Raw genomic sequence first — 16146 nt, 5'->3', positions numbered from 1 at the left:
GTTCCTGGGGAGTATTCTAAGGTGCAGTAAGTTAGAATATCTTCTGTAGGTACACAGAGTAACCACCAGAAAGAGCATTACCAAAGGTAACCAGCTTGTTCATGTGGTGGCCTCCGGACAAGACTGTGAGGAGGCATTGTTTTGCAATAAATAATATATTGGACCTCTTCGTAGAGAAGTTAATTTCAGACCTGAGGAATGCTGCTTCAGCTTAGAGGATAGACAATTTGTAGAATTTCAGTTTAAATTGAATAAGTGACAGAAGAGCTTTCATGACTTTCCACTGTTTTTGGCTTATCTGACCAAGCATCTCTTGAGAATAGGGCTGCAAAAGAATCATTTAGAGGTATTGGGTTTGAAGGGAGGTCTCCTCAAGAGATGACCGATATTGACAATGGCTTCAATGGAAAAGTTGAATTTTTCAGAGAGGAGGTTTGTGTCTATCGAAACAGGTGGGGGAATGAGGGTTAAGGAGATGAATGTTCTCAATCTCTATCCAGTAGTTGATAATAATGCACATAGGGGCTTATTTGCAAGCCCCATGGTGCAGGGCAGAGCAGCAAGTGACCTTGCTGTGCTGCCCTGTGCCACAAGGAAAGGCAGAAATGTCCAGTATCTACAAGATACAGCACATTTCTGTCCTCTCCCCCTGTACTGGCACATAATGGGCTGCCTACTGCTGATGCAGGCAACCTTGCACCATGGTGCAAGGATGCCTGTGTCACAGACAGGATTGTTTCTGTGCAGGAATACTACTGCACAAAAATAATTCATAGAGGCACAATGCAGCACACATAGAAAGAGGAAAAACTAGGAGCAATAAAGATATGTATCCTCGTTGCACCTCCCCTGGGGAGGTGTAAGATGTTGACACTTTCCTAGATTCACAGTGCCTTGTGTATTTGGGAATGCACCAAGCCCATGGGTATTGTGTGGGAAAACCCATCGCAATGCCCATTGAATGCCTCCCTGACGCAGTGTAAAACAATACAGCAATTTGCGCTGTATTGCCTTATACCATATCTACAAGGCCATAAAAATCCAGCAAAGTGGCTTTGCCTGGCATCGTAAGTATGGGCCTGCACAATGCGCCGATGGTGCGTCACAGAAGGTGACTCACAGACGGGGCACAGGGGTTTGTAAATAAGCTCCAAAATGTGTTGAGCTAGCAATGCCCTAAGTGTATTCACATTCAGTTTCAGTCAGTAGGCGGAGGTGTGGGGACATAAGAAGAAGGGAGCAGACACGTTTGAGATGATTGGGTGTAGGTTTTGGGGACGATCTTGTTTGGAAATAGGGTAAAGAATGGATTCTTTGCCAATAGTAGATTTTTTACAGAGTAAAGCACGATCATCATGTTATCAGGAAGGAAGCCTATATTGTGAAGTGGGAGTGTTCCTTCTGGACTTGAAGTCTCCAAGAAGATGGAGTGAATTGGGAAAAAATGGTTGGACGGAAGGTGGACAGTTAGCGCAATTAGCTCATTTTAAAAAAGTGGGATTGACTATGGAATGTCAATTGTTTTTTCTTATACTTTCATGTCATCCTAAAGTCTCTATTCAGACTGGATCTAGTTATTGCTTCCGGGCAGTGTTTGAAATTAAACCAATCAACATCGCTTAAAGCGTTGATGATGGGAGTCAAAATCAAGCAACAAAAATGTCTTGAAAAATCAGCAATGCGTTATCTTCTGTATTTACTGCCGTGTTTTTTCCAGGCTCTCAACTGCCTCCAATATGCAAAAGTTATTTTATTTTGAAACCTGAATTTTAATAGGTAAGGTCCTAGTGACAAAGCATTTTAAAATCTCCAGATGGCAGATTTCCACTGCGAAGATGTACAATTGTTTGACTTCTTCACAGAGCGTCCAGAAGTGTAAGTAAGTTTGCAACAGGTTTCAGGACTTATACTTATAAAACCTTCACTATGAGTTGAAGCATACTTATGGATGGTAGTCCCAGACCTGGTATTATTGATTCCAGGGTATTGGTAATTCCAGTGCCCGATATTACGGAGGCATTTTAGGTTACCCTCTATCAACATAGCTGGAATAGAGAATGAAATGCGGATATTGCAGAAACGTGCCCAAATTCTGCGTGTGTTTTTCCCCGAATTCCAGGCAGTTTTATGGCCACAAATCCACCTGCCTCCAGTAGTGGCCAATTGTGAGATTTTTTAATAGAATGGACATTTTCATCAGCTCATAAGAAGAGTCTAAATATTTGCTCATGGTATGATATTCTACAATAAGTCTGTTTTTCTTAACCATAAACATGCAGATTATCCGAACTACAGACAATCCACATATGTCAGGTTAGGGAATTAGAACAATAGAAAATATGGTTCCTTTTTTCCATTGAAAATGTCTTTTGATTAACATCTCCTTTTTCCTAAATTTCCCAAAGTAGAAATGGTCAACATAGTGCCCTTTTTATTGTTACCCTCGGACCATTTAGATATAAATTTGGAACTGCATAGACTTGTAGGGAAGCGGTACAAATACTTGTGAATGCCCTCAAAGTTTGACGTTTGCATTTAATTTTCCTGACAAATGCCCTGACTCTAACAGGGAAACATCAAGGCAGATGCAGCCTTTATTCTTCTTTATTAAATCGAGTATTGGCATATCAGATCATATCAACCTGTATTTTTATCAGGTATAAAGTATTAACATTTTTATGCCCCAACAGTGCGTTTTGTGTAAAATTCGTTAGCCATCACAATGCCCAGATCACATAGCCAATCTTGCATGTGGTACTTACTGGCTTTTACACCCATCTGCCAAGTAATTTGATTTTATGTTAATATTATTTGTTTAAGACACAATATATCAGATCGTGTCTTGGTACATAGAGCTTAACAAATTGGGTGCCATAAGTCACAGGAAAGAGTAAACAGAGAAGAAAAACTGTTAAGCCTTTGTGAATGGAAGGCTGTGAATGCTCTTTCCTAATATGAAGTGGAACTTGCATTCCAAAATTTTTTGGCCAAACAGAACGACTCTTCGATCACCACTTGATTTACATTTTAAACTGGAACTATTAGAAGCAAGAACTCAAAGATCTGGCAGGTAGTTTCTTGGTCATTTTTTTGTCTGAGGTACCGGAAAGCCACAAATCCTTACTAAGCTAGTGGTAAAATGAGACATTGCATGAGAGCAAGTTCATCTTGATGCATTGAATGAACAAAGTCTTACTCCTGGCCTTGACTGGAAATCATTACTGTGTTTAGACCTCCAAAGCCGAAACATACCCAATCCTTCTTGTCTGCATCTTCAACTGACATCTAGACTGAATGGATCTTCACTGGCTTGTAGATTATCTTGAACCTCTGACTATTGCAGCTGTGAGACATTCCTACTCTTCAGTTTTCACTATAATAGGTAACCGGTCCTTCTAACGTGACTTTCTTTACTACAAATAAGAGACGAAATAGTAGGCATTTAATTCAAGATGAACCTGTGTACTTTGTGTGGATCACCAAAACGTAATTTGATGATTAATTTGGGATTTGCACTTGCTAATTCGTACCTGCTCACTTTAAATCTTAGTGCAATTTTACCTCTCTCAAATCAGTTTGAGTTCAAGGTGGGAGAATCCATACCTAGTAAATGAAGACAAATCAACTGGTGTTTGACGTTCAGACGTTTAGTAAACAGGAAAATGGGCTCCCTGGACACGTTTGAGAAATGTTGGGCTTGGGGATAGCCCTCTCCAACGTACAGTTTAGAGGCTAATAGAATAGCTGAGCTTGGAGTAAAACTAGATTTTGCATGAAATTGAGATGATCTTGATGCATCCTAAGAACAATGATAATAATGTAACTTATAAGCCATCATATCACACTGTAAAGGCGTTGTGTTTGTGCAGCTCAGCATTCATCATCAACTTGGCTTCTTGGCCTAAACACAAGATTATAGGGGTTTCATAGTGGAAATTCATTTATTGTCCATGCATTTTGGTGAGCTTGGGTATGACCGGACGTTTTCCATCCTCCTTTTCCCTCCTTGTCTGTGATGCAAGTTAACCCCAGGATAGTTATTAAGGGTAGTTCACTCAGAAGAGAGGATGAAAATACACGAGTGCCTCACCTGTGTTTTGAGATGCTTTAGAGTGATCAGGCACACTGTATTTGCTGTGGTTGGTCGCCCCTGTGAGAAGGGAGAAAAGTCTTAAACCTTCCTTAAATTACACCAATGGTGTAAGCAGTACTTGGTGACAAATATTTTTCCGGCACATAGAGGTGCTAAAGAACTCTTGTACAAACATCGAAAGGAGAGAAGTCATCATTCTCCAGGCTGCGCTTGGATTGGGAATGACTCAGTGTAGAGAAAGGTGCCCCACAACTCCTTATCCCATTTTTGAATATTTTCAGATGTTTGAAATGTTGCTATTTTTTTAATTTCTTCATAAGTCAGTCTTACATTTAAGTGGGTGAGGTACATTTAAAATGTTTGCACCAAACATATTACACTCCTGTCAAACTGCAAATTTAGGGTATGGGAAGATGCAAACTGTGTACATTGTGTAGCACCAGAGGCAGATTTTATGCACCTGGCCTGGCAGTGTACCTCCTTATGCAATATTGGACTCAAGTTACAGAGACTCTAACAGAAATTATGTCAGAGCCAGTGCCCTATGACCCTGTGATTTGTTTACCACGGGTCGGTCAGAGATATTCAGCAGCCTACTAATTGGAGATCTGTATCGTTGGCTTTGTTGTTGGCAAAAAGAAGGATGGCTCTTCATGCGGTAGTAGGGTTAAACCCACGTAGAAGAACTGGATATCTGATAGGACGTACTGCAGGTTCCAAATCGAGCTCTGCAGAGGAATTGCCGGGACCTTCTAGGCCCGAGGACATATGGGGACCTTTGATGGCAAATCTCCTATAGGTGCCAGAGGAACTCTAAGAGCTACTGTACTACTGCTGTGTGTGTGGGGGGGATGTGTGCCTCTTGTGGTCGATGTGTTATATAGTAAGGTCACTAATGTGCATTTGTTCTCTACTTCCTTGCCTGCCACACGGGTATGATGTGGGGACGGGTGATTGCACATCTATTATTATGACTTATTGTGTTACTTGGCGAAACTCTATAAAATAAATGTGGGTGAGGTACCGCTCAGTCTTTTACTGTCTTTACACAGATGTTTACTACATTTTTATGCACTGTGACCTTTTGAAACACTTCACTGCTATAGTTACCACTTACACTTTCTTCTCTCCACTCACGTAAACCCTCGCATTGTTTATAGTCAGTTTCTCCTGCTCTTCTACATTCGTCTTCTGTTTCTACTCTTCTTTCCCACAACTACCCTGCATTACCCAATAGACTTTCTTGGGTCCATGCCCCACCTCTACATTGCCTCTCCCTGAGATTGAGAGATGTGGGTAATGCCCCAATTAGTGCCTCCTTTCCAGTCATCTGTAAAACACAAATGCTCCTAGATGAATTACTTTGATGCATTTTGAGTTCAATCACAGTGGTCGAACAGATACAATCTCCAATAAATGGAACATAAACATACATACGTACTGTTCAAATGAACTGCATGAGCAACAGATTAAACTCAAAAAGTATTTTCTACATACAAATATGAATCCACTAATCATCAACACTGTACATCGTCCTACATCGATCACAGTACGAAAGCATGTATAATTTTATCTAGAGAACCAGGAAGGAGTTGTAAACTACCTCTTGACCAAAGCCAATAAATTACTTTACAGTCCAGCCCAAGAAATATCCTGGTACGGTGTATCAATGAGGAGGAGTTGTTGACATTTCAGTCTTTAACGGTCAGATCATCTTCAGGACTCACCGTTGAGAGAAGACATAAAAAAACTAAGATCATACCAACATACAATAAATGTAAAAATGAGACAGTATGTAAACAGGACCAAACCACATCACGTGTACCGCCTGTTAAAGCAAAGTACACCCAAACTAACATGGTTAATACTACACCAATCCGAGAACTGTGTGATAAGAAAGCCACATTCATCCCAAAAAGACCTAAAAAGGGAGAATCTTACCACATAAACCAAAGTAAGGAAATCACTTAAAACCAGAGGTTAAAATAAGTAAGTGAATTATGCTAACCATTATGGATCACTCAACTCCATCTAAATTAGGCTCTAAGTACATTTAATCTTTTGTAACAACACTTCAGACTGCTGCCCAGTGCACAAAAGAAGGAGTTAAACCTGCAGAGACAACCAGTCAAATCTTCTAAATAGCCTGAACACACACTTTGTTAACTAATCAAAATACATAGGGTCCCTGAAATTACACTCACCTTCCTGTAAGAGAACGCAAATGTCTGTCCCCGTAACTCCCCGCTCAGCAATAACGAGTCAGTGCATAACGCTTTGCAGCCATGTCACACCAAAATTAAAAGGATTTCAGGGATTACAGCTGCATGATGATCCACGATAATGCACTCCTGAAGATACTGGACATACAAACTTGAGTTGACTGCCATTATAACACCTCTTCATGAGGGTTTCCTTTCTTATTAGTCCAGAAAGGACAAAGGTCAATTGGAGCCACAAATGAGATGTGGTAGGTTGTATCCCTTGTGTCCTCTGCCTGGTGAAGGGGAGGAACTTATTTGCTTATTTCTCTTTGGCAGACAACAAGGTCCTTTTTGCAAAGAGCAGATAGAACTAATAATGTAAGGTCTGGGATGAGGAAGAGGGGCAAACTCGTAAGTTGCATTTCTATAATAAATTATGCTTATTTTCAGCATCACAGCTTTAACTTAAACGTTTGTGTAGTTACTTTTGCAAATATTATAGTATGTTGTCTGAACACTAAATTGACTTGTTGGACTAATTATGTACGCCTCTCTGTAGATGCTGATGAATGGTGGAAAAATGCAATTGCCGCTCTATGGAAAAGAAGTACTCCAGTCAGCTGGCTTATACGGGATGTGAGTTAATTCAGAAAGGAGTCGTTTTTTCCCTGGAATGAGTGTTGTGTTGACATTTTAGATCGCCTTATTTATTGAAAATATAGCTGGAATAGTTCAAATGTTTCCTGACTCTATGCCCACACAAATTAAATTGTACCGAGTGAGCAAGGAAAGAACTAAGAGTATCAAATTGTGGTGAGTAAAAAACTTCTTAATGCTATCTTCACAGCTACAAGTCTTTCAGTATTAAAGATCATAGCATTCACTTGTTTATAGATACACCATGAAGATTCTAGAGATGAGTAAATGATGTAATCACCTTGAACATATCCAAATTGGAGGCTCAGTCAGGAATTCAGACACGGTGAATAGCTGCAGAGTCTGGGAGAAGCCCTCTCCCACCTACAAAGCACAAAACCCGAACGTTATATTTCTTTCCGGCCACTCAGCTGTCCCACAGATCAACGGCATGGTCTGGAACATGTGTTTCAAATTGGTGTTGCCAATTAAAGTATTACTGCTCTTCCACACAAACCATTAAATGGAAATCACCAGGTTTCTGGTTGTTTCCTCTTCATCCTAAAGCATCACTGTCTATTGGGTACCTAAGAAAACAAGAGATTAGGAAACTACAGAGAATCCAGTCAAGCCCCCCAGGCCAGCCCACACCTGAGTAAGAATGACCGTCCAAGTATACATTGTGAACGTTTTATACTGTTTTTTTTAAAAAACTTTTGCACAGAGGCAACTAAATACCGGCAATAAATCATAAGCAACATACACATTATGAGTCCTCAACTTCATCATCCCTGTCACCGAGATCTCTCGCAGGCCAGAAAGTGGTCAGACAGTGCTACCCACTGTTCCATATTTACCCGCAGCCTCTCATCCGTTCTGCTACTTTTCATGTGTACCTCTTCCGCGAGGGACCATTCCATCACATTTTTCTCCCAACAATCCAGGGACCAGTGCCACCTGCGCCATCCTTACAATCACAATGCGCCTCCTAGCCATTGCTAGTTTAATTTTTTTGTTAGCCATTTTTGTGCCATTGGGTCTCACTATATCGCCCCATAGGCAGAACTGGAGTGTGAGAACACTCTGCAATGCTGTGCTGTGTGCAATGCGTTTCACTACCCTAGTCTAGTACACACACACCATGGGACACCCCATGTCAAGTGCATAAAATCTGCCACAACAAACTTGCAGCAAGGGCGGGAAGAGGGACGGTCAGGGATTAGGTTGCAATTGCGTCATATAAGTGCGATGTAGGAAATAAAAAAAAACAAGCTTAAACCACACGCTACCAGAGACTGTCCGAATCAGAGTGCACACTCTCGCCCATTCCTTGTCTACCATAGGTTCACCCAAGTCCATTTCCCAGGCCTCCCGAGCTTGCAACGGCCCATGGACCACGTCTGTCTCCATGGCCTTTTACAGTAGAGATACCAAGGCCCTGATTTATTCTTTTTGGGGCAAAGCTGCACTAACGTAGTTTTGCACCAAAATGTTTAGCACCGATTTGCACTATTTCTGTGCACCAGCCAGGCACCATATTTATGGAATGGTGCAAGCCGGTGCAAAGGGTAGGCCAGTGTAAAAAGAATTACGTTAGTCGGCTGGGTCTGGCGGTATGGAAGAAGGGGGTTTTGCACCAAAAAATAACATTAGGCAGGTTAGAGTAAAAAAATAAACTACTCTAACCTGCCTACAGTCATTTTCTGATGCAAAACCATACATACCGCATGACTCCTGTCTTAGAAAAGACAGGAGTCATGCCCACCACCCCAATGGCCAGCACAGGGGACCAGGGTCCCCTGGGCATGGCCATTGCACCCTGTGCCATGAATGGGGGCCCAGTTCAGGGTCCCCTATTGCACTTTAAGAAATAAAATAAAATACATACCTGTACTTACCTGGGATGGGGTCCCCCATCTTCCACTGTCCCTCTGATGTGGGTGGGAGTGTCCCTGGGGCCTGGGGAGGGCACCTGTGGGCTTATTCCATGGTGTTCCACCATAGAAATAGGCCCACAGGTCCCCTAATGCCTACCCTGACTCAGGCGTTAAAAAATTTAGAAAGAGAGGTCCCATCCATAGAGTCAAACTCTACTAGTATCAATCCATCTCATACTTACTATACAAAACAGGGCACAACATGTGGCCTATGTCCATTGTACTGTTTGTATAAGATACATCTGATAGAGGCTTCTAGTTGCAGATTCCTTACCTTAGAATTTTCCCCCAGGCGTCAGACTGAATCTGGAGATTTTTCTTCAAGCAATACTCTTGCGCGTCGGTAGGTGGCGTTGGTCGACTCTGCAGGCCTCATAGGCGTTGTGGTCGCCGTGATGACGTCGGTAGTAGTACATAGATGCCGCCCTCGCGCAGTGACATCAGTTCTTTTCTTTCCGCGCCCCGCGCTGATACGGAGAAGAGCTACCCTGGATAATTTTTGGCCGAATTTGACCGTTTTGCAGAGTTTTTTCTGTGCGACTTTGGTTAAAGCCTTGTGAGGACTGCCATCGGACGATGTCTGTGACGGATCCTCATCGCGTTTGTCTGTGATGCCTCGAGCGCGACCACGACCCAAAGTCGTGCTCCGAGTGCCGGGCCATGCACCTGAAGGCTTTGAGGGAGCGGTCCCTAAAGCTAATGGCGGCCCGACACTCGACTCCGCGTAGGTCCAGGTCTCGTTCGAGAGGAAGGTCTCGAGATCGGTCGCAGAGTCATCACCACTCGTCTTCTTCTAAATCCTCGGGTCAGAGCCTGCGTCTGGGTCGGCTCTGCACTTCCCCGAGTTTCCCGGAGCCTGAGCAACCCCCGCCCAACTAAAAGAGTTTTACGAGGCCATTTGCGGGCTGACCCTGATACGGTGCCTTCGGGCCTAAGGGGTTCGGTTGAGGGGCCTTCAGGTTCCGTGCCGGCGGCTTCGGCCCCGGCCACCGAGTTCACCTCCGGATCCGTGCGTGGATCTGCACCGGTGCCAGTCGCACCCTTGAGACCTTCCCCAGCTCTGGGTCAATTATCAGCGCTCCCGACGTCGGTGGTGCCCACTGTTGACGTCAACTGAATTCTTATCCCCGACGACTCAGAGTCGTAGCAGCGTCGGCCGATGCCACCTTCAGCTTTGATGGGGCTTATTAGCCCCAGGTCGGATTCGGACCCTTTCTCCTGTGGGTACGAATATGGGGAGGAATTGGAGGGGTCCCTGGACCCTTATGAATACTAGGATGACCCTACTATGGACTGGGCACAGGAATTGGGAGAAGCCAGTGGTCTGGATACTTCTCCTGACACTGGCATGCTGTCTCCTCCTACCGTGGCTACGGCGGAGGGAGCAACTTATGGTATGGTGGTCAGTAGGGCAGCTAAGGTCCTTGACCTTGAGCTTCCTACTGTAGAGGTCAGGTCTAATCTCCTGGCGGAGGTGCTTCAGCCCGGGGCTTCTACTTCAGAACCCCTTTTGCCATTTAATGAAGCCCTCACCGATGTCCTTTTGGGTACATGGTCCAAACCCAACACAGAGGGTCCTGTGAACAGGACTATTGCACGCCGTCATCGGCCCGCTCCGAACGACCCTGAATTCCTGTCCTAACAACCCACGCCTGAGAGTCTTGTTATCCAATCTTCCTCTTCTTCAGGCGCGTTCACTTCCGCACCCCTGGATAGGGAATCCAAAAGGCTGGAACAGTTTGGCAAGAAGTTGTTTTCTTCATCCAGTCTTGCGCTGCAGTCTGTACACACTGCATGCCTTTTGGGCTGCTATACCCACTCTTTGTGGACTAGGGTTGCACAAGTCCTGCCCCAGGTACCAGAGGAAGCCCGTGCTATTGTCTCCCAAGCTGTGAACGATGGGAGAGACGCCGCAAAGTTCACAATCCCTTGTGGGCTGGATACGACCGACTCGCTGGGCAGATCGGTTGCTACGACAGTGGCCTTACGGCACCACGCCTGGTTACGTACTTCAGTTTTTTGGGGGGATTTCCAACAGATACCATGGACATGCCCTTTGATGGCACCTGCTTCCTCAGAGTCAAAGCGGACTTGGCCTTGGAGCGATTCAAGGATTCCCGGGCTATGGTTCAGTCCCTTGGTCTTTCCTCAGCCCATCGCCCACCATAGACCGCTTTTCGCCCCTTTCGTGGACACGGAAAGATCGCCCTGTCGCGTCCTCCACACAGCCACCGTGCTTCGCACGCTGGTCAGCCTATGCTTGGCCGAGGACGCTGAATCCCATGTGGCCATGGGACAGGGAACCAGAGGTCTGTCCAGTCCACCTCTGCCCCCGCTGCAGCCTTCAAACCCTCCTAGTTTATCCCCTCACTCCCGTCCAGTTGGTGGCAGGATTCGCCATCACCTGCCCCACTGGGAACATATCACCACGGACGGGTGGGTTTTGCAGATAGTTTGAAAGGGCTACTGCCTCCCTTTCGAATCTGCTTCACCACCCATGCCACCATCCTTCAATCACCTTCTGGAGGATCATTTGGCACTTCTCCACCAGGAAGTCGCTGCTCTCTTGGCCAAGGTAGCTATAGAAAAGGTCCCTGTGCCAGAAGTAGGTTGTGGTTGTTATTCCTGCTACTTTCTGATACCAAAGAAGGACAAGGGCTTACGTCCTATCCTAGACCTTCGGGACCTAAACTACTTCCTCAAGAAGGCAAAATTCAGAATGCTCACCCTGGCTCAGATTCTGTCTGCCCTAGACCCAGGAGACTGGATGGTAGCGTTGGACTTGCAGGACTCTTATTTCCACATCCCCATCCTGCCTGCCCATAGACGTTACCTACGATTTGTGGTAGGTCATGAGCTCCCTTCAGTTTACCGTGCTCCCCTTCGGCCTTACCAGCGCCCCTCGGGTGTTCACAAAAGTGTTGGCGGTGGTTGCAGCTCATCTGCGCAGGCTAGGGGTTTAAGTCTTCCTCTGCCTCAATGACTGGCTGCTGAAGGCAGACTCTCCCGAGAAAGTCATCTCCTAGACTACGGCAAACTTCCTGCACATGTTCATTATCAACATGCCGAAGTCACACCTGACTCCCTCTCAGTCGCTCCTTTTTATCGGGCCGTTCTAGACACAGTGCAGTTTCGGGCTGACCCTCCAGAAAAACGAGTCCAAGACATTCAGGCTATGATTCCGATCTTTCGGCCTTGGTCTGGGGTTTCGTTGAGACGGACTCTGAGGCTGCTGGGCCTCATGGCCTCTTGCATCCTGCTAGTAACACATGCCAGATGGCATATGCGGGCTCTGCAGTGGGACCTGAAGTTCCAGTGGGCTCAGCATATGGGGAATCTCTCCGACCTGGTCCAGATCTCGGAGGGAACTGCAAAAGACATGCAGTGGTGGCTTTAGAATCTACTTTGGGTTCATGGCAGATCCCTCTCCCTTCCCCAACCAGATCTCTCTATAGTGACAGATGCGTCACTTCTGGGTTGGGGTGGCCACATGGGAGAGGCGGAGATCAGAGGCCTCTGGTCTCCGGCGGAGTCAGGGCTCCATATAAATCTGCTGGAGCTCCGGGCGATCAGACTTGCGTTGAAAGCATTCCTTCCCTCTCTCAAAGGGAAAGTAGTGCAGGTCTTCACGGACAAATACTACCGCCCTGTGGTACTCCAACAAACAGGGCGGAGTAGAGTCCTGGACCCTTTGTCAGGAGGCACTACGCCTCTGGACATGGCTGGAAAATCACGGCATTACACTGATGGTTCAACATCTGGCGGGCTCCCTCAAAGCCAGAGCGGACGAACTCAGTCGTCGATGCACAGCCGATCACGAATGGCGTCACCATCTGGAGGTAGCGCAAGGTCTCTTTCAGCAGTGGGGAGAGCTTTGGTTAGATCTGTTCCCCTCCGCAGAGAACGAGCAGTGTCAGCTGTTTTGCACATTGGAGTTTCCAAGGCAGCACTCGCTCGGAAATGCTTTTTGTCTCGAGTGGAACTCCGGCCTCCTTTACGTCTTCCTGCCTATCCCTCTTCTGCCCAGAGTTCTCAAGAAAATCAGGAACGACCAGGCCCAAGTCATCTTGGTGGCTCCGGACTGGGCTCAAAGAGTGTGGTATCCAGAGCTATTGAGCATGTCCATCGATCCTCCACTCAGACTGCCTCTTCGGGCGGATCTTATGTCGCAGCAACAAGGGACGGTTCTTCACCCAAACCTGTCCAACCTCCACCTTCATGCGTAGAGATTGAGAGGCAACAGTTGACGGCTTTTGCCCTTCCACCCGAAGTCTGCAATGTTATCTTGGCAGCCAGGCGTCCATCAACTAAAACTGTATACGCCAGTCGTTGGAATACATTTGTGGCATGGTGTACAAACAAATCTGTTGATCCCCTTTCTGCCCCTCTAGCCGAGGTTCTTCTGTTTATTCTTTCTTTACCCCAGCAGGGCTCTGCTTTGGACACCCTTAAAGGGTATTTATCTGCCATTTCGGCCTTTCTTAGGCTACCTGATCAGCCCTCACTCTTTAAATCTCCTATTGTGAGTAGATTCCTAAAAGGGCTCACCCATTTATTTCCTCCCACTCCATTTATCATGCCTCGGTGGAACCTTAATCTTGTACTTACTTATTTGATGTGTACCCCCTTTGAGCCAATGCATAATTGTCCCTTGTGGTTCTTCACCTTCAAAACTCTCTTTCTGGTTGCTATCACCTCTGCTCGCAGGGTGAGTGAGCTACAGACCCTTTCCTCAAAGCCTCCATACTTGTCTGTGCACCCTGACAAAGTTGTGTTGTCCACTAGGGCTTCCTTCCTTCCTAAGGTGGTAACACCCTTTCATGTAGGCCAGTCCATCACTTTGCCTACTTTCTACGCACCCACACATCCTTCCCATGAGGAGGAGAGACTCAACCATCTGGACCCAAAAAGAGCGTTGGCGTTCTACCTCAATCGTACTAAAGATTTCCAGGTGGACGATCAACACTTCGTTGGGTATACGGGTGCAAAAGCGTACCATCTATGTATGGGTGCTGCTTTTCATCAAAATGTGCTACACTTCGGCCAAAAAGCAAACTCCTGAAGGCTTGCGTGCTAATTCCACCAGAGCAACTCCTGCTTCCACTGCGTTAGCACGCAGAGTTCCTGTCATGGATTTCTGCCAGGCTGCTATGTGGGCGTCCCTGCACACATTTGCTAAGCACTACTGCCTGGACAGTCAGGTCCGTCGAGATGGCTATTTTGGTCGTTCAGTCCTACAGTGTGATCTTGGTTCGCAGCCCACCACCGAGGATGGCATTGCTTGGGTATCTATTCTAAGGTAAGGAATCTGCATCTAGAAGTCTCTATCAGATGTACAAGTTACTTACCTTCGGTAACGAAATATCAGGTAAAGACATATTCTAGTTGCGGATTCCTTACCGGCCACCCATCCTCCCCGCTTGCAAACTGATTTCTAGGGACAGGGATTCCCCCTTTCAGGTCCTTAGCTCTGGCGCACCAATCTCAGTGTTCTTAGTGGCTCTGTGCTATGGTGTGGAAAGTCGTTAAAAGAAACTGATGTCACTGCGAGAGGGTGGTGTCTATGTACTTCTCCCAACGTCATCACCGCGACCACCACGCCTACGATGCTAGCGGAGTCGACCGATGCCACCTACCGAGGCACAAGGGTATTGCTCGAAGAAAAATCTCCAGATCCAGTCTAACGCCTGGGGGAAAATACTAAGGTAAGGAATATGCAACTAGAATATGTCTTTACCAAATATTTTGTTACCGAAGGTAAGTAACTTGTACATCAAGAGTGGTGTAAACTCATTTCTACTCGTGCCGCAAACACTGTGAATCGCGTAACCGGTTGCGGCGGTCGTCCCTTGTGAATACAGATAGCCGATAGTCCCTTTTGAAGAAACGCACGGTCCGTAATCTCCCACAACTCTGCCAAGTGCCCCATCCCAGCTCCCAGCAGTCAGAGCGGTATGTCCCCACTCTAACCCTTGCACTTGGACTCGTGTAAAGTAGCCAGAGCCAGGATCTGAACTTCGGTCTAAACCAAAACACCTGCATAACCTCCTGGAGGTCCCCCCAATCAACCATATCAAATGCCTTTTCTATATCCACTTCCACCAAGGCCATCTCCCCATCCAACTTTCTACTCATGCATAATGTATGTGAATCTTCTCAGGTTCAAACCAGTGTTATGGCCTGGGATAAACCCACATTGAGCAACGTGTACCAACCCGCCCACAACAGGGCTCAGGCAGCCAGCCAATATCTTAAAAAGAACCTTCACATCGGTATTTAACATAGTAAGCGACCGCAGGGTAGATCGCGTCCTCTCCAGGTTTAGGCATCATGCATATCTCCCCTTCCCTCACGGTTAGTGGCAGCATTAAAATGTCTTGCGCCTCCACGTAAACCTCAGAGAGACCCTCAGTATAGGTTGTTCAGTAAGCTTGACATAATTCAGCAGGGAACCCACCCCCTCCTGGCACTTTATGTTTCGGAGGCAACTTCTGTGCCTCCCTCAGTTTTTTCAATGTGGGGTCAGAGTCCAACTCAAGACTCATCTCTTCCCGCACTGTCAGGAGTGTAAGATGCTCCAGAAAACTCTGGATCCCTGCCAGTGTGATCCCCGTGTCCCTCTTATAAACCCCTTTCAGATGTTGCTTAAATGTTTCTATCACTTCAGTCTGTGTGACCTTTATGGCTTCATCTGGCGCTCTCAGATGAACCGGAGCCACCACTGCCTCCCTATGCAAAATCCATGCCAGAAGCCGCCCAGATTTGTCAACCTCCTGTGAGGCACTGTCGATACTGTGTTCATGTAAACCTGTCCAGCGTGTCCTAAATATCTGCTATGTGACAGTGCATGACTGCTTCCTTCCTCCGAGCCTCTGCAGCTACTACATCCCTGGTCTGCAGTCCCACGAGGTCAGTCTCTTTCTTTGAGCTCTCTCCCCAACTTCCTCTGCACTCCACACCTCAACCCCACACAATGCCCATAGAGCACTGCCTTCATGGCCTCCACTCAGTGGCCCTAGTGGATATACTTCCCTAATTATGTGCCACATATACAGTCAGCTTTAGGGCCAGTGACTCCCTCCCTTCGACTCCTGTGAGGACATCCACCGGGAACCTTCAGGGTTATCTCTGTTCTAGCACAGCCCCCCCCAGTTGAAGTCACACCTAAATTGGGATATGGTCTGATCGGAATCTGACCCAGTAGGATACTGTCGCTCTCTCATCTGCCGATAGCCCAGCCAACAGCACCCTATCTAACTTACTAAATGTATTATGC

General features: G+C 46.3%; 1 protein-coding gene across 2 annotated transcripts in view; it reads left to right on the top strand.

Moving 5' to 3' along the window:
• NAAA (N-acylethanolamine acid amidase) overlaps positions 1–16146 on the top strand; it is a 260081-nt gene that overhangs the window by 139283 nt on the left and 104652 nt on the right. For both annotated transcript variants that reach the window (XM_069236844.1, XM_069236845.1), the window contains exon 5: positions 6857–6933. In XM_069236844.1, coding sequence (XP_069092945.1) covers positions 6857–6933 — 77 coding nt within the window. The remainder of the gene's footprint in view (positions 1–6856; positions 6934–16146) is intronic.

The sequence above is a fragment of the Pleurodeles waltl genome, chromosome 1_2 (assembly GCF_031143425.1).
Source record: "Pleurodeles waltl isolate 20211129_DDA chromosome 1_2, aPleWal1.hap1.20221129, whole genome shotgun sequence".
Lineage (NCBI taxonomy): Eukaryota > Metazoa > Chordata > Amphibia > Caudata > Salamandridae > Pleurodeles > Pleurodeles waltl.
The sequence above is the reverse complement of the archived record's forward strand: the minus strand, read 5'-3'. Positions and strand labels throughout refer to the sequence as shown.